This window comes from Ranitomeya imitator, chromosome 5 (assembly GCF_032444005.1).
Source record: "Ranitomeya imitator isolate aRanImi1 chromosome 5, aRanImi1.pri, whole genome shotgun sequence".
NCBI classification, from domain to species: Eukaryota; Metazoa; Chordata; class Amphibia; order Anura; family Dendrobatidae; genus Ranitomeya; species Ranitomeya imitator.
The window spans coordinates 186899970-186919548 of NC_091286.1; the positions used below are offsets into that span (position 1 = coordinate 186899970).

Below are 19579 nucleotides of genomic sequence, written 5' to 3' on the forward strand. Positions count from 1 at the left end.
TATATTGTCAGAAATTTAGAAAATGGTCAGTACTCACTCTGTGGAATGAATCTGCACTAGCGGCTTTGTTCAGAAAGGGTCTCTCTGAAGCTCTTAAGGATGTAATGGTGGGATTTCCTATGCCTGCTGGTTTGAATGAGTCTATGTCCTTGGCCATTCAGATCGGTCGTCGCTTGCGCGAGCGTAAATCTGTGCACCATCTGGCGGTATTGTCTGAGAGTAAGCCTGAGCCTATGCAGTGCGACAGGACTATGACTAAAGTAGAACGGCACGAACACAGACGTCTGAACAGACTGTGTTTCTATTGTGGTGATTCTACTCATGCTATTTCTAATTGTCCTAAACGCACTAGGCGGTTCGATAGCTCTGCCGTTATTGGTACTGTACAGTCCAAATTCCTTTTGTCCATTACCTTAATGTGCTCTTTGTCATCATATTCTGTCATGGCGTTTGTGGATTCAGGCGCTGCCCTGAATCTGATGGATTTGGATTATGCTAAACGTTGTGGATTTTTCTTGGAGCCTTTGCGGTGTCCTATTCCGTTGAGAGGAATTGATGCTACACCTCTGGCCAAGAATAAGCCTCAGTACTGGGCCCAGCTGACCATGTGCATGGCTCCTGCACATCAGGAAGTTATTCGCTTTTTGGTACTGCATAATTTGCATGATGTGGTCGTGTTGGGGTTGCCATGGCTACAAACCCATAATCCAGTATTGGATTGGAACTCTATGTCGGTAACCAGCTGGGGTTGTCAGGGAGTACATGGTGATGTTCCATTTTTGTCTATTTCGTCATCCATTCCTTCTGACATCCCAGAGTTCTTGTCGGACTTTCAGGATGTATTTGAAGAGTCCAAGTCTGATGCCCTTCCTCCGCATAGGAATTGTGATTGTGCTATCGATTTGATTCCTGGTAGTAAATTCCCTAAGGGTCGTTTATTTAATTTGTCCGTACCTGAACACACCGCTATGCGCAGTTATGTGAAGGAGTCCCTGGAGAAGGGACATATTCGCCCATCGTCGTCACCATTGGGAGCAGGGTTCTTTTTTGTAGCCAAGAAGGATGGTTCGCTAAGACCGTGTATTGATTACCGCCTTCTTAATAAGATCACTGTTAAGTTTCAGTATCCCTTGCCATTGATTTCTGACTTGTTTGCTCGGATTAAGGGGGCTAGTTGGTTTACTAAGATTGATCTTCGTGGTGCGTATAATCTGGTGAGAATCAGGCAGGGAGATGAATGGAAAACGGCATTTAATACGCCCGAGGGTCATTTTGAGTATCTGGTGATGCCGTTCGGACTTGCCAATGCTCCATCTGTTTTTCAGTCTTTTATGCATGACATTTTCCGTGAGTATCTGGATAAATTCTTGATTGTTTACTTGGATGACATTTTGATCTTCTCAGATGATTGGGAGTCTCATGTGAAGCAAGTCAGAATGGTTTTCCAGGTACTGCGTGCTAATTCCTTGTTCGTGAAGGGATCAAAGTGTCTCTTCGGTGTGCAGAAAGTTTCATTTTTGGGGTTCATCTTTTCCCCTTCTACTATCGAGATGGATCCGGTTAAGGTTCAGGCCATCCAGGATTGGACTCAGCCGACATCTCTAAAAAGTTTGCAGAAATTCCTGGGCTTTGCTAATTTTTATCGTCGCTTCATCTGTAATTTTTCTAGCATTGCCAGACCATTGACCGATTTGACCAAGAAGGGTGCTGATTTGGTTAATTGGTCTTCTGCTGCCGTGGAAGCTTTTCAGGAGTTGAAGCGTCGTTTTTGCTGTGCCCCTGTGTTGTGTCAACCTGATGTTTCTCTTCCGTTCCAGGTCGAGGTTGATGCTTCTGAGATTGGTGCAGGGGTGGTTTTGTCACAGAGAGGTTCTGGTTGCTCAGTGTTCAAACCATGTGCTTTCTTTTCCAGGAAATTTTCTGCTGCTGAGCGTAATTATGATGTGGGCAACCGAGAGTTGCTGGCCATGAAGTGGGCATTCGAGGAGTGGCGTCATTGGCTTGAGGGTGCTAAGCATCGCGTGGTGGTTTTGACTGATCATAAGAACCTTACTTATCTTGAGTCTGCCAAGCGCTTGAATCCTAGACAGGCCCGTTGGTCGTTATTTTTTGCTCGTTTTGATTTTGTGATTTCATACCTTCCGGGCTCTAAAAATGTGAAGGCGGATGCTCTGTCTAGGAGTTTTGTGCCCGACTCTCCGGGGTTATCTGAGCCGGCGAGTATCCTCAAGGAAGGAGTCATTGTGTCTGCCATCTCCCCTGATTTGCGGAGAGTGTTGCAGAAATTTCAGGCTAATAAACCTGATCGTTGTCCGGCCGAGAAACTGTTCGTCCCTGATAGGTGGACTAGTAAAGTTATCTCTGAACTTCATTGTTCGGTGCTGGCCGGTCATCCAGGAATCTTTGGTACCAGGGAGTTGGTTGCTAGATCCTTCTGGTGGCCATCTCTGTCACGGGATGTGCGTGCTTTTGTGCAGTCCTGTGGAATTTGTGCTAGGGCTAAGCCCTGCTGTTCACGTGCCAGTGGGTTGCTTTTGCCCTTGCCGGTCCCGAAGAGGCCTTGGACACATATTTCGATGGATTTCATTTCTGACCTTCCCGTTTCTCAAAAGATGTCTGTCATTTGGGTGGTCTGTGATCGCTTTTCTAAAATGGTCCATCTGGTGCCCTTGGTTAAATTGCCTTCCTCCTCTGATTTGGTGCCTTTGTTCTTCCAGCATGTGGTTCGTTTACATGGCATTCCTGAGAATATTGTTTCTGACAGAGGTTCCCAGTTTGTCTCGAGGTTCTGGCGAGCCTTTTGTGGTAGGATGGGCATTGACCTATCTTTTTCCTCGGCCTTCCATCCTCAGACTAATGGCCAGACCGAACGAACCAATCAGACCTTGGAAACATATCTGAGATGTTTTGTTTCCGCTGACCAGGATGATTGGGTGTCATTTTTGCCGTTGGCTGAGTTCGCCCTTAATAATCGGGCCAGCTCGGCTACCTTGGTCTCTCCATTTTTCTGCAATTCTGGGTTCCATCCTCGTTTCTCTTCAGGACAGGTTGAGTCTTCGGACTGTCCTGGTGTGGATTATGTGGTGGACAGGTTGCAGCAGATCTGGACTCAGGTAGTGGACAATTTGACCTTGTCCCAGGAGAAGGCTCAGCTTTTCGCTAATCGCAGACGCCGTGTGGGACCCCGACTTCGTGTTGGGGATCTGGTTTGGTTATCTTCTCGTCATATACCTATGAAGGTTTCCTCTCCTAAATTTAAACCTCGTTTTATTGGTCCGTATAGGATTTCTGAGATTCTCAATCCGGTGTCTTTTCGTCTGACCCTCCCAGACTCCTTTTCCATACATAATGTATTCCATAGGTCGTTGTTGAGGAGATACGTGGCACCTATGGTTCCATCTGTGGAGCCTCCTGCCCCTGTTTTGGTGGAGGGGGAATTGGAGTATATTGTGGAGAAGATTTTGGATTCTCGTGTCTCTAGACGGAAACTCCAGTATCTGGTCAAATGGAAGGGTTATGCTCAGGAAGATAATTCCTGGGTTTTTGCCTCTGATGTCCATGCCCCAGATCTTGTTCGTGCCTTTCATGTGGCTCATCCTGGTCGGCCTGGGGGTTCTGGTGAGGGTTCGGTGACCCCTCCTCAAGGGGGGGGTACTGTTGTGAATTCTGTGGCTGAGTTCACTTCTGTGGTCACAAGTGGTATTGCAGTCTCTGGGCTTCCTCCCTCAGGTGTTTTGGTGAGCTCGTTGGCTGCCTTGCTATTTAGCTCCACCTGAGTCTGTCTTCCTTGCTCCTTGTCAATGTTCCAGTGTTGGATCTGAGCTACTGCATCTTTCCTTGGGCCTGCTGCTCTGCTAGATAAGTGCTTCTAGTTTGTTTTCTGTTTTTTCTGTCCAGCTTGTTATTATCTTTTGCTGGAAGCTCTGAGAAGCAAAGGGGTGCACCGCCGTGCTGTTAGTTCGGCACGGTGGGTCTTTTTGCCCCTTTGCGTGGTTTTCGTTTTAGGGTTTTTTGTAGACTGCATAGTTCTCTTTGCTATCCTCGCTCTGTCTAGAATATCGGGCCTCACTTTGCTGAATCTATTTCATTCCTACGTTTGTCTTTTCATCTTGCTAACAGTCATTATATGTGGGGGCTGCCTATTCCTTTGGGGTATTTCTCTGAGGTAAGTCAGGCTTGTATTTCTATCTTCAGGCTAGTCAGCTCCTCAGGCAGTGCCGAGTTGCATAGGTAGTTGATAGGCGCAATCCACTGCTGCTTCCAGTTGTGTGAGGATAGATCAGGTACTGCAGTCTACAGAGATTCCACGTCTCAGAGTTCGTCCTATTGTTTTGGGTTATTGCCAGATCTCTGTATGTGCGCTGATTACTGCACGCTGTGTTGCCTGATTGCCAGCCATAACAGCCACCATGGACTCAGATCCTGCAGTGCCAGACGTGTCCCACTGCTTAAGCCAGTACATGTCCGGGCCCGTCTGAAGTTTGCTAGAGAGCATTTGGATGATCCAGAGGAGTTTTGGGAGAATGTCCTATGGTCTGATGAAACCAAACTGGAACTGTTTGGTAGAAACCCAACTTGTCGTGTTTGGAGGAAAAAGAATACTGAGTTGCATCCATCAAACACCATACCTACTGTAAAGCATGGTGGTGGAAACATCATGCTTTGGGGCTGTTTCTCTGCAAAGGGGCCAGGACGACTGATCCGGGTACATGAAAGAATGAATGGGGCCATGGATCATGAGATTTTGAGTGCAAACCTCCTTCCATCAGCAAGGGCATTGAAGATGAAACGTGGATGGGTCTTTCAACATGACAATGATCCAAAGCACACCGCCAGGGCAACGAAGGAGTGGCTTCATAAGAAGCATTTCAAGGTCCTGGAGTGGCCTAGCCAGTCTCCAGATCTCAACCCTATAGAAAACCTTTGGAGGGAGTTGAAAGTCCGTGTTGCCAAGCGAAAAGCCAAAAACATCACTGCTCTAGAGGAGATCTGCATGGAGGAATGGGCCAACATACCAACAACAGTGTGTGGCAACCTTGTGAAGACTTACAGAAAACGTTTGACCTCTGTCATTGCCAACAAAGGATATATTACAAAGTATTGAGATGAAATTTTGTTTCTGACCAAATACTTATTTTCCACCATAATATGCAAATAAAATGTTAAAAAAACAGACACTGTGATTTTCTGGATTTTTTTTTCTCAGTTTGTCTCCCATAGTTGAGGTCTACCTATGATGTAAATTACAGACGCCTCTCATCTTTTTAAGTGGTGGAACTTGCACTATTGCTGACTGACTAAATACTTTTTTGCCCCACTGTATATATATATATATATACATACAGTGCCTACAAGTAGTATTCAACCCCCTGCAGATTTAGCAGGTTTACACATTTGGAATTAACTTGGCATTGTGACATTTGGACTGTAGATCAGCCTGGAAGTGTGAAATGCACTGCAGCAAAAAAGAATGTTATTTCTTTTTTTTGTTTTGTTTTTTAAATTGTGAAAAGTCTTTTCAGAGGGTCATTTATTATTCAACCCCTCAACCCACCAGAATTCTGTTTGGTTCCCCTAAAGTATTAAGAAGTAGTTCAGGCACAAAGAACAATGAGCTTCACATGTTTGGATTAATTATCTCTTTTTCCAGCCTTTTCTGACTATTTAAGACCCTCCCCAAACTTGTGAACAGCACTCATACATGGTCAACATGGGAAAGACAAAGGAGCATTCCAAGGCCATCAGAGACAAGATCGTGGAGGGTCACAAGGCTGGCAAGGGGTACAAAACCCTTTCCAAGGAGTTGGGCCTACCTGTCTCCACTGTTGGGAGCATCATCCGGAAGTGGAAGGCTTATGGAACTACTGTTAGCCTTCCACGGCCTGGACAGCCTTTGAAAGTTTCCTCCCGTGCCGAGGCCAGGCTTGTCCGAAGAGTCAAGGCTAACCCAAGGACAACAAGGAAGGAGCTCCGGGAAGATCTCATGGCAGTGGGGTCATTGGTTTCAGTCAATACCATAAGTAACGTACTCCACCGCAATGGTCTCCGTTCCAGACGAGCCCGTAAGGTACCTTTACTTTCAAAGCGTCATGTCAAGGCTCGTCTACAGTTTGCTCATGATCACTTGGAGGACTCTGAGACTGACTGGTTCAAGGTTCTCTGGTCTGATGAGACCAAGATCGAGATCTTTGGTGCCAACCACACACGTGACGTTTGGAGACTGGATGGCACTGCATACGACCCCAAGAATACCATCCCTACAGTCAAGCATGGTGGTGGCAGCATCATGCTGTGGGGCTGTTTCTCAGCCAAGGGGCCTGGCCATCTGGTTCGCATCCATGGGAAGATGGATAACATGGCCTACCTGGAGATTTTGGCCAAGAACCTCCGCTCCTCCATCAAGGATCTTAAGATGGGTCATCATTTCATCTTCCAACAAGACAACTACCCAAACCACACAGCCAAGAAAACCAAGGCCTGGTTCAAGAGGCAAAAAATCAAGGTGTTGCAGTGGCCTAGTCAGTCTCCTGGCCTTAACCCAATTGAAAACTTGTGGAAGGAGCTCAAGATTAAAGTCCATATGAGACACCCAAAGAACCTAGATAACTTGGAGAAGATCTGCATGGAGGAGTGGGCCAAGATAACTCCAGAGACCTGTGCCGGCCTGATCAGGTCTTATAAAAGACGATTATTAGCTGTAATTGCAAACAAAGGTTATTCCACAAAATATTAAACCTAGGGGTTGAATAATAATTGACCCACACTTTTATGTTTAAAATTTATAAAAATTTAACTGAGCAACAAAACTTTTTGGTTTGTAAGATTTATGCATCTGTTAATAAATCCTGCTCGTTTGAAGTTTGAAGGCTCTAACTTATTTGCATCTTATTAAACCTGCTAAATCTGCAGGGGGTTGAATACTACTTGTAGCACTGTATATATATATGCCCCAATCGCTGGTTGATCTCATCTTCTTGGCATATATGACCTCCATCCTGGTTTTTATGTCTCACATCCTGGACTATATGTCTCCTCTCCTGGGCCCATCTTGGTATATATGTCCCCCATCCTGGTATATATGTCTCCCATCCTGGGTCACTGCCTGGTATATATATGACCCCCCTCCTGGATCCATCCTGGTATATACGTCTCCCATCATGGTATATATGTCTCCCATTCATGAAAAATATGTCCCCCATCCTTGTATATACAGGTGCTTCTTACAAAATTAGAATATGATCAAAAAGTTAATTATTTAGTTATTCAATGCAAAAAGTGAAACTCATTATATAGAGTCATTACAAACAGACGTATCCAGGACATGGGCTACAAGTGTCACATTTCTTGTGTCAAGCCATTCATGACCAATAGACAAAGCCAGAAGCGTCTTACCTGGGCCAAGGAGAAAAAGAACTGAACTGCTGCTCACTGGTCCAAGGTGTTGTTTTCAGATGAAAGTACATTTTGCATTTCATGTGGAACTCAAGGCCCCAGAGTCTGGAGGATGAGTGGAGAGGCCGCAATCAAAGCTGTTTGAGGTTTACATAATCAGGGATGGTTTGGAGAGCCAAGTCATCTGCTGGTGTAGGTCCACTGTGTTTTATCAAGACCAAAGTCAGCGCAGCTGTTTACCAGGAAATTTTAGAGCACTTCATGCTTCCCTCTGCCGACAAGCTTTTTGGATATGGAAATTTCAAACTCCAGCAGGACTTGGCACCTGCCCACACTGAGAAAATTGCCAATATCTGGTGTAAAAAACCCAGTATCGCTGTGCTTGATTGTCCAGCAAAGTCACCTGACCTTAATCGCATATTGAATCTATGGGGTATTGTCAAGAGGAAGATGAGAGACACCAGACCGAACAATGCAGATGAGCTGAAGGCTGCTATCAAAGCAACCTGGGCTTTCATAGCACCTCAGCAGTGCCACAGGCTGATCGCCTCCATGCCATGCCACATTGATGCAAAAGGAGCTTCGACCAAGTATTGAGTGCATTTACTGAACATACATTTCAGTAGAATATGCAAGAAGCAAAAGAGAGCACTCACCATCCGGAGAAAACTTCAGTCTTCTGGCAATAAAACATAGCAAGGTCTTACAGGAGAATGAAAGGTGTCAGGAGACGACGGCCGTTTCGCGCTGCCGCGCTTCTACGGGTCTTCAGGGTTTTTTGTGGGACAAGATGATGTTTTCAGCAATACCATAGTTATTTATATCCGTCTTTTTGATCGCGACTTTTTGTTCGGCAGTATGATAATGAAGCATTTTTTTTTTGTTTTTTTTACGGTGTTCACTGAAGGGGTTAACTAGTGGGACAGTTTTATAGGTGGGGTCGTTACGGACGCGTCGATACTAAATATGTGTACTTTTATTGTTTGTATTTATTGGAACAATATGTATTTTTTTAATTATTTATTTAGGGATTTTTTTTTTTTTTTTTACACATGTAATTTTTTTTATTTTTAATTTTTAACTTTGCCCCAGGGGTGGACATCACAGTAAAGTGACAGATCGCTGATCTGACACTTTGTTGTGCACTGTGTCAGATCAGCGATCTGACATGCACAGCAGTGAGGCTTACCAGCGCTTGCTCTGAGCAGGCGCCGGTAAGCCACCTCCCTGCAGGACCTGGATGCAGCCCCGTGGCCATTTTGGATCCGGGCCTGCTGCAGGGAGGAAGGTAGGAGACCATCGGAGCAACGCGATCACATTACGTTGCTCCGTGGGTCTCAGGGAAGTCCGCAGGGAGCCACGTCCCTGCGCGATGCTTCCCTATACCGCCGGAACACTGCAATCATGTTTGATCGCAGTGTGCCGGGGGTTAATGTGCCGGTGGCGGTCATTGACCGCTCCTGGCACATAGTGCCGGATGTCAGCTGCGATAGTCAGCTGACACCCGGTCGCGATCGGCCTCGCTCGCCCCGTGAGCGCGGCTGATCGCGCTGGACGTACTATTCCGTTCTTGGGAAGTAAGGCCCACCCCACATGGACGGAATAGTACGTCCAATGGCAGAAAGGGGTTAACATTAACAGAAATAAACACTTGAAATAGCTTACTCTGTTTGTAATGACTCTGTATAATATATGTTTCACTTTTTGCATTGAAGAACTGAAATAAATTAATTTTTGGATATTCTAATTTTGTAAGAAGCACCTGTATGTCCACTATCCTGGGCCCCTTTCTGGTATACATGTTCCCCTTTCTGCTTAAAAACAACAAACAAAAAAGAAAAAAATTGTCTCACGTCCGCCACTCCCTCTACGTGCAGTGTCCTCTTTGTTCTGCTCTTCAGGGCCCATGCTGAATGGAGGCCCATCGACTATAGTGCCTGCTTCAGCTGGATGTGCTGCGAGAATGCACAGCCAGCTGAAGTGTATTGCTGTGTGGGGATTCTACGGCTCCCTGTGCTACAATACATGCCGCCAGTCAATCAGAGGCCAGAAGCTGACATTGGCCGGCCTGCTATGGTGACCCATGATGTGACCCATGATGTCCCTGCCATGAGATGCCAATAACAAAATAGAAAAAAAACATCACCTCACCGGAACTCCAAGGAAAACTTCTGGTCGGTTTCTGGGCAATGAGAGTCATGGATGGAAGAAGAAGAAAAAAAAATTCAGCATCCTCAGAAAAATATCGAAAAAAGTATATATTAAAACATCACATACACTGTATTTGTTATGTTAAAACCAGTGATAAAAATAAAACCACCTGAAAGGCGACAAAAGACACAAGGTCAGGGCTAAGAGTTATTAGCTCGAAATGCGTAGACCTGATGTATTTTGTCTCCTTTCATATGGTTTTATTTTTATCCCTTGTTTTAGCGTATCAAATGAATGTGATGTTTTAATATATACTATTTTTTATTTTTTTTTCAGTTGCTAGATTTTATTTCCTCTTCCTTTCATGAGATGCCAATACCTTGCATGCTGACATCGGCTGCCGGACTCTGATTGGCTGGTGCAATGTAATGCAGTGCAGGGATGCCCAAGGTCCCTGTGCTGCAATACATTTCAGCTGAATGTGCATCCTTGCATGTAAATTCAGCTGAAGCAGGCACGAGTCCATTCGCGTTCACACCCTCTGCGACCGCGATTGCTAAGCCCCTGCTCATACTGATTAGTGAATCTGTCACCAGTTTGTGCTATCCCATCTGAGAGCAGAACGATGGGACCTATTTTCTATTTATGTTTCACTTACTGGGTTACTTGTTGTAGTTTTGATCAAATCAGTTTTTTATCTGCTGCAGATCTTCCAGTTCTCTGAATACTGAGTTGTTTTACAGTGCCCACGACACTGATTGACAGCTATCGGTGTACTCTGAGGGTGTCATTATACAAAACTCATGAATATAGAGGACTACCTGGCAGCAGGTTTACTAGTCCTCTAGTGATAATCTCCTCCTGATAATCATGGGATTTAAGGTCTCTGCTCTCAGATTAGGTGGTAAAACCTGGTGACAGATTTCCTTTAAAGTCTGTTTTAATATAAAAATAATACTTATTGTGTTCTAGTAGTGTATGGTGGCCATTTTGGAAGTATATGTATGTAGAACCAAAATATTTTAAAAATCATAAATGCAGTTTAAATAGCTGCTATTCATTTTGTTTTATTGCAGGTGTAATGATGGCTTCAGCGGGGACTGACGAGGTGAGCGAGACAATGCTGTATATTTACATACATGCTTGCAATTAGTTATATAGCATTCTCTTCCAAACTTCTCTGTTCAGAGCATAGTGAACAAAAAATGGCAATTTCTAGCTGAAGGATAATTATCATTGCCACGCAAAGGTACTTTAGTGGGTGTAATTCTTTGTTTTGTTTTTATAATACAGTTAATGGGGACCTGTCCACAGCCCTTGCCCACCTAAACTGCAACCATCTCTCTCCTCCACCCTATTTCTATATTTTACCAAGCTTTCTTATTCCTTTAAGATTACTCTTTAATTACTCTTTAATTGTAAAATCAAGTTTTAATTCTTACTTTCATTATGAAAATTGGTGAGAACTAGGTTGACAGAGCATTCATTCCCCAGGACTAATCCTCCCTTCATCCTGTAAGTAAGCCAGCCCCAACAAGATTGATTGACATGAACTTAAAACAGAACGTCATCGTTGTAATTTTTTTTGTAAATTTCACGCATGAGCAATGTTTTGCCTCCCTGGGAATGAGCAATGAAGCTGGGTGGGCAGAATACTGCACACATGCACAAGATTTCCAAAAAGCCTCCGGTGATATCGCTCTTACATATCTTAGCAATCACACCCCACAAGATTGGAGGACGGATTAGTCAAGCCCAACCAGACTAGTCCTAACAGTTTTGTATATCAGTCTATTTGGATCAGGTAGAATGACAGGTTACCTCTATCTTCATTATTAGAAATGTTTTACAGAGACATTTACATATTGTATTAAGTTAAAGGAAAACTAAATAAATGTAGAGTGAGCCTTTAGCTGCTTAAAAAAGAGCAGATCTTGTCATTTCCACATTGATGAAAATGATTAGAACTTTTACATGTGAAATAAATAGTGCAATTTTTCTGCACTTTCTATTAATTCAAATCCCCTGGATAATTTCAAAGCTGTGGGAAACAAAGCATTAAACTGGAATTATGTATGGCATAAACCGGGCATAATGCTTAGTCTACTTTCAGACATCTCTTTTTACTTTTACATTCATGTAAAACAGTCCATTTTTCTCTTCTTTTATACACAAGATATGGACTTACATTCCAATGGCCGATGTAGTAAGCAAAGGTTAGATATAAAATTACATTTTATTAATCATAATTAAAAATACGTATAGGTTAAAAGACAGAGTGCTCAGAAGGGGGGAAAAACATCATCCTGCCACCAGTTTTTTATATATACATTTGATATTTAGTTGTCTGGGATATTTTCAGGTTTTTTTTGCAAACTTACTAGTGAGACATATGGTAGGCATATTGGAACATATTCAATATTTATTAATTATTATTTATCAATTTGATTGGCCATCTGATTTCACTGTATATTTGCAACTTTTTCAGATCCCTAATATTGTCTCATTTGGTCCCTTATATGAACACTTATTGCTAGGATTATATTTTATAGTTGAAGCACTTATATACCATATAATTTTTGTATGCCTTCATGATGTTATATCTAACCTTTGCTAACTTCATAAGTCCGTATCATGTGTATAATCTTACATGGAATACTAGGCATCATTTTCTTGGGCATACTTTGATAAATTACGGTAATTCCGTTTTTCTCTTCTGTCATCTGTATTGCCTCCATTTAGCATCTATGTGCATTCATTTTTCTCATCTGTTTTTAAAAACCAAAGGATGTAAACTGCCTGAAATTTTAATTTTCCGTTAACACTAGTGATGAGCGAGTGTGCTTCAGATGCTCATTACTTGGCGAGTATTTTTAAATGCTCGAGCAAGCTCAAGTCCCCGTCCTGCCTGTTTAGTGCTTGTTAGATAGCCAATAAACATGTGGGGATTGCCTGGCAGTCACTGTAATGCCGTAGCCATCTTGTTTGTGGCGTTACTGTGATTGGCTAGCTGTATTTTGTCCGTCATCCGGTCTCAATAAGACCCATGACACCATGTTCGGAACACTGTACCCAAGAAAAAGGTATAGTATGGAGAGGTACTGCTGAGATAGGAACAGAGCATTAGCTGCGTATAGACAGGGATTAGACAGCATTAATAAATCTTTCACCTGCAACAAAAGCCCTTATTAAGGCTAATTATAATCAATATTCATACTGCTGTGAGCAGCACATACGGAGAGATTGTACTGAAGGGATAATGTAGGACAGGATAGAGTTAATTGCACTTCCTTTCTGCCGGAACACATACCAAAAGCCCTTCCCAGGGCTACTAATATTCCTTTTTGCTCTTAATCATGCAAATTGTTCTGAGCAGAGAAATATTATTCACCATTCATACTGCGCCAGCGTCATGGGTTTAGCCAGAATACCACAGCATGTGATTTATCCTACTCCTACACTGATTAGAAGCACTTCATTCTCTTAATAAATGGTGTAAACTTCTTTTTGCAGTGCAGGGGTTAATCTGCTCAGTTGAGAACGTTTAGTCTCAGGCCACCGCGAGTGTGAGAAAGTTCTCCTGCTCGCGGTGCCGCGAGTTCATGGCCAATGAACTCACTTCATCTTTCTGACTTCAGCGCAGGTGCCATGGGAAGATTTCACCTGACAATACAAAGGTGACATCAACCCCACAAATATGAACCCCACTTGCCACCGCTACAGGGCAAGTGGGAAGAGCAGGGCAAAATGCCAGAATTGGTGCACTTAATAGGTGTGCCTTTTCTGGGCACCTGCAAGCTGCTATTTTTAGCCTGAGGGGGGCCAGTATCCATGGCCTCTTCCTAGGCTATTAATATTAGCCCACAGCTATCTGCATAGCCTTTGCTGGTTATTAATTATAGGGGGGGCCATAAATCATTTTTTGGGGGGTCACCCATTTTAATAGCGAGTAAAGGCTAATTATACAGCTGTGGGCTGATACTAACAGCCTGGGAAGCTCCATGAATATTAGCCCCTTCCCAGGCTATAAACATCTGCCCCCAGCCGTCGGCTTTCTTTCTGCTGGTTACGAAAATTGTGCGGTAGCCCATGCCATTTTTTTTTACAAAAATTAATCTTTTATTAAATACATGTACATCAATTTGCACACACACTGCACTAATTTTATTTGTCACTGACATCTATATATCCATCTATTCTATATTTGAATTTACTGTATGTAATCCATGTCTTCTATCCTGTTGGCTCCTGCTGTGATTTTACACTACGCGGCCGGCTATTTATCTATGTAATATAAATGCATATATATATATATATATATATATATATATATATGTGTGTGTCACTGACATCTATAAATATACAGTATATGTATATAAAATTACAAAAAACAAAAACAAAAAAACCCAGTGCTTTCAGGCCTCAAATAATGCAAAGAAAACAAGTTCATAATCATTTAGAAACAACAATACTAATGTTTTAACTCAGGAAGAGTTCAGAAATCAATATTTTGTGGAATGACTATGATTTTTAATCCAAGCTTTCATGCGTCTTGGCATGCTTTCCACCTGTCTTTTCACACTGCTCCTGGCGCAAAAATTTAAACAGTTCTTTGTTTGATGGCTTGTGACTATCCATCATCCTCTTGATTATGATTACATTCCTGAGGTTTTCAATGGGGTTCAGGTCTGGAGATTGGGCTGCCCATGACAGGGTTTTGATGTGGTGGTCTCTTAATTTTTGCCAGAGCTTTATACATATATATACAGTATATATATATATATATATAATAATAATCTTTATTTTTATATAGCGCTAACATATTACGCAGCGCTTTACAGACATTATCATCACTGTCCCCAATGGGGCTCACAATCTAAATTCCCTATCAGTATGTCTTTGGAATGTGGGAGGAAACCGGAGTGCCCGGAGGAAACCCACGCAAACACGGAGAGAACATACAAACTCTTTGCAGATGTTGTCCTAGGTGGATTTGAACCCAGGACTCCAGCGCTGCAAGGCTGCAGTGCTAACCACTAAGCCACCGTGCTGCCCAGTATATGTGTGTGTCACTGACATCTATAAATATATATGTATTCCATGTGTATATATCTATTCTATCTATTCTATTCTAACCTATTACTTTGTGATTTTACTGATCATGGCACATGAATTGCTGGCTTTTATTCTATCATTTACTGAATGTTACCGACTTTTCAGATTTTAAGAAAATGCTCGTGTTACCGATCACAAATCCAATTGTACCATATTCATGCTGAATTTATGTTTGGCTATCGTTTTCTGAACATATTCGCACATCTGTACCAAGAACTTCCTCCCCATCGTCCTTATGACTGCTCCGTAAATCTTGTCCCTGTGGCCAAGCTGCCAAAGAGCAGACATATAATACCTCTGGTCTGGTGAGGCAGGCCATGAAGGACCATATTGCGAAAAGTTTGGCAAAGGATCATATCAGACCATCCTCATCCCCCATTGCTGTGGGGTTTTTCTTTGTAAAGAAGAAAGACGGGGTTTATGCCCCTGCCTTGATTTCATGAACTGAATCAGATCACGGTCTGTGTTCCGTATCTGCTCCCTCTCATCACGGGCCTTTAAAGGGAACCTGTCACCTGAATTTGGCGGGACTGGTTTTGGGTCATATGGGCGGAGTTTTGGGGTGTTTGATTCACCCTTTCCTTACCCGCTGGCTGCATGCTGGCTGCAATATTGGATTGAAGTTCATTCTCTGTCCTCTGTAGTACATGCCTGCACAAGGCAAGATTGCTTTGCGCAGGCGTGTACTATGGAGGACAAAGAATGAACTTCAATCCAATATTGCAGCCAGCATGCAGCCAGCGGGTAAGGAAAGGGTGAATCAAACACCCCAAAACTCCGCCCATATGACCCAAAACCAGTCCCGCCAAATTCAGGTGACAGAGTCCCTTTAATCAGATTGTAGGAGCAAAATGTTTTTTTAAACTGGATCTCGGGAGTGTATAATCTCATTCGTATTAAAGAGGGGGATGAGTGGAAAACAGCTTTTTATACATCTGAGTGACACTATGAGAACCTTGTGATGCAGGTTGAGTTGATGAATGCTTCCGCCGTCTTTCAGTACTTTGTAAATTACATCTTTAGTCACTAGGTAGGTAGGTTTGTGGTAATCTATCTTGATAACATACTCATTTATTCACATGACCTTGAGTCACATCTGGAACATGTCAGGCAGGTCTTACAGATACTAGGAGACAATAATTTATTTGTCAAACAGAGAAATTAATGCTCTCGGTGGAGGAGATCCCTTTTCTAGGATATGTTTTATCGTCCACTGCTTTTCGCATGGATCTGACGAAAATCCGGGTTGTACTGGATTGATATAGTCCTGAGATTTTTAAAGGGTTACAAAGGTGAACGTAGTTGGGTTTCACCAACTACTACCCTAAGTGCATCAAAAACTATTCGATAGTGGCCAAACGTCTGACAGATATGATCAAGGAAGGGACAGACTTTTCCAAGTGGTCTAGTGTGGCCAGGAAAGCATTCAGTACCTTGAAGGAGTGTTTTGCATTTGCTCTGATTTTCATGCAGCCTGGCGTCACTCAGCCTTTTATTATAGAAGTTGACACGTCTGAAGAGGCAGCTTTAATGTGGCAGGATGTATTTCCTGGTAAATGGCGTCCATGTGCATACTTTTCTAAAAAAAACAAACAAACTGTCAACTGAGGAAAGTATGACCTTGGCAACAGGGAACTCTTGGCTATCAAGCTATCAAGCCACTTGAAGAGTGGCGTCATTTTCTGGAGCGGGAAGTTCATTCGATTAGGGTAATCACGGTTCATAAAAATCTTGTATATATCTAGAGTCTGCGAAAAGACAGGTGAGATGGGCATTGTTCTTCACCAGTTTAACTTTTTTGTTACATATAGCTCAGGGAACAAGAACATTAAAGGTACCGTCACACTAAGCGACGCTGCAGCGATAACGACAACGATCCGGATCGCTGCAGCGTCGCTGTTTGGTCGCTGGAGAGCTATCACACAGACAGCTCTCCAGCGACCAACGATCCCGAGGTCCCCGGTAACCAGGGTAAACATCGGGTTACTAAGCGCAGGGCCGCGCTTAGTAACCCGATGTTTACCCTGATTACCATCCTAAAAAGTAAAAAAACAAACTCTACATACTTACCTACCGCTGTCTGTCCTCGGCGCTCTGCTTCTCTGGTCTGGCTGTGTTTTTTTTACTTTAACGATGGTAACCAGGGTAAACATCGGGTTACTAAGCGCGGCCCTGCGCTTAGTTACCCGATGTTTACCCTGGTTACCAGCGAAGACATCGCTGAATCGGTGTCACACACGCCGATTCAGCGATGTCTACGGGTAGTCCAGAGACCAAATAAAGTTCTGGACTTTCTTCCCCGACCAGCGACAGCACAGCAGGGGCCTGATCGCTGCTGCCTGTCACACTGGACGATATCGCTAGCGAGGACGCTGCAACGTCACGGATCACTAGCGATATCGTCTAGTGTGACGGTACCTTAAGGCAGAGATGCCTTATCTCGTTGTTTTTCTGGGGGTGGAGAACGACCTTCCCTTCCAGGTGAGAGGCTAATCCCCCCACCTTTCATTGAAACATCCCAATTAAACCACCTGGTGCTCCTCATGCTGTGCTCTTTTATGTTTATTGTCTTACGAGATTAGTGTGAGGTCTGTGGACAAAAAATATCCAAGACCATCTTCATGTGCATAAGATATCTGGTTGCTGGGTTCCCCAGCTGGTCACACCTTTCTCAGGCTCTATTGACGATGTGCCATGGAAACCAGGAGGACTTTTTTAACAGACTGATCACACAGGATGAAAGCTTGGTCCAACACTATGATCCTGAGACTAAAGTTTAGTCGATGCAATGGAAGCATCATGAATCATCGCCTCCAATGAAGGCACATGACCAACCCTCGGCAGGTAAGGTCATACTAACAGTATTTTGGGACCAGCACGGAGTAGTATTAATGGATTTCCTAGCAAAAGGGTACCATGATCATTGGGACATACTATGCTTCACTGCTGTGGAAATTGAGGGAGGCCATCAAAACCAAGAGACATGGCATGCTCACCAAAGGTTTCTGCCTTCTGCAAGACAATGCACCATTCTACCACATCACCCTTATTCTCCCAACCTCACACCATCGGACTTCCACCTCTTTCCAACAATGAAGTTATTTTTGAAGGGCAAGCATTTTCCAGATGATGAGATTCTGATTTCTGAAGTCACAGGTTGGCTTTTGGAGCAACATGTTGACTTCTACAAGTGAGGTGTTTACAGTTGCTTAAAGAGATGGGAGAAGTGTGTGTCTAATGGTAAGTCCCCGTTTTTCGGGGCATACAGGTTTCTTCCTCAGTTTACCTAATTTAATAGGCATTGTTCTTGTGGAATACCTAAAGAGGAACTATTTTTCATCAATTATGTCTGTGTGACAAGGGGCTATTGATAATTTGAGGGAGATGGGGTCCAAACTTAAAAAGTGTGGCTGATCGGAAACATTTGGTCGGTCCAGAACTGTGTGTTGGTCACTTTGTGTGGTTGTCCTCAAGGAACATTTAGTTGAAGGTTCCCTCTTGGAAACTTGGTCTCAGGTTCATCGGTTCTTATAAGATTATCGTCATCATCAATCCCGTAGCATTCTGGCTTGCTTTGACACCCACTTTTAGAATTCATAATGTGCTTCATCGATCTCTACTCAAAAAAACTTGTGTTTGTCATTTGTACCTTCACCGCTACCACCATCTCCAGTCATGGAGCAAAAATAATTGATTCTCAGTTAGTCAGTCGCTTCAGTATCTGGTACATAGGAAGGGATACAGTCTTAAAGAGAGGATGTGGGTATCAGCATCTGAAATCCATGAGGCCAGGCTGATCCAGTATTTTCACGTGGCACACCCAGTTCTGAGGTTCCAGAGGTCCCTCCTAGAAGAGGTGATATTGTCACAGGTTTACCAAGACACAGAGGAGCCAGAAGACCGCAGCGTCTGATTTCTCCTTTTTCTCCACTGATTAGAAGCACTTCACCTTCTTATTAAACTGTGTAAATTTAGTTTGGCACAGCAGGGGTTAATTTGCTCTGTTGAGAGCTCCTGGAGCGTTGAGGCTCTCAACTGGGCACTGTTAGTCACTTCCATTTCCTATAACCTGGGTCCTAGGTAGTACTCAATGTCAGAGATAGCTTTTATTGCATGGCTGGAGATTGTTAGTGGTTATTATTGGAGAAAGGAGTTTGGTGGATTTATTTGTGACTATTCATAGGGAATTATCACACACTCATGCTCCATTATCCGATACAATTCACTGTTACATGTGTGTGTATATTTGTATGTTTGTAATTTTTGTTACCCCTATTCATACTACCTTGTTAGTTTTGTTGGTGTACTACAGTATACTACTACTCCCCTCTTCTCTGGGTAGAGAAGGGTACAGACTGAGGGCAGATTCAGGAGCTAAGGCAAGGTACTTTGCCCTGGCATCTTCCCCACCAGAAGTAATCCGGGGAGCAGGGGGGTTAGGGTGCCCCCTAGCATTACAGACAGGGAAAAAAAACCTGATTCCAGAGCACCCAACCACAGAGTCATGACAGCCAGTTGTGTGTCAAAAGCTAAGAGCCTGACTTGGTTGGTTATCAATAGCATTGCTATAGTGCTCCTGCAATGTAAAGAGTCCATCTGAGTTGGGCAATTTTTTCAGCAGGGATATATCATACGTAATTTAAAATGAGCAAGGCACATGGTAAGAGACAGTGAAGTGGAAGTGATGCTGATGAGGAGCGCAGAAGCCGAAGGCAAGGTGAAATTGTGCCTACTGTGGGAGCACAACAAACACACACATCATGTCGACCTAGCTTCCTGTCTCACTTTGTTGCGGGCCACGGAACACCGCTCTTGAATCCAGACCAGTCTGAAAAGGTTTTGGATGGATAGCAGATAACGCTTCCAGCCACTTTGCTAGCACCACCCTGTCTACCACATGGTCCAGTCTCCGTAGCCGTGA

General features: G+C 43.5%; 1 protein-coding gene across 2 annotated transcripts in view; it reads left to right on the forward strand.

The window, feature by feature from the left end:
- The window catches only part of IPCEF1 (interaction protein for cytohesin exchange factors 1), a 491098-nt gene that overhangs the window by 50828 nt on the left and 420691 nt on the right, over positions 1 to 19579 (forward strand). The window contains exon 2 of one of the 2 annotated variants that reach the window (XM_069769417.1): positions 10620 to 10651. The exons of the other annotated variant lie outside the window; for it this stretch is intronic. Coding sequence (XP_069625518.1) covers positions 10625 to 10651 — 27 coding nt within the window. The 5' untranslated portion in view covers positions 10620 to 10624. The remainder of the gene's footprint in view (positions 1 to 10619; positions 10652 to 19579) is intronic. 2 annotated transcript variants of the gene reach the window in all.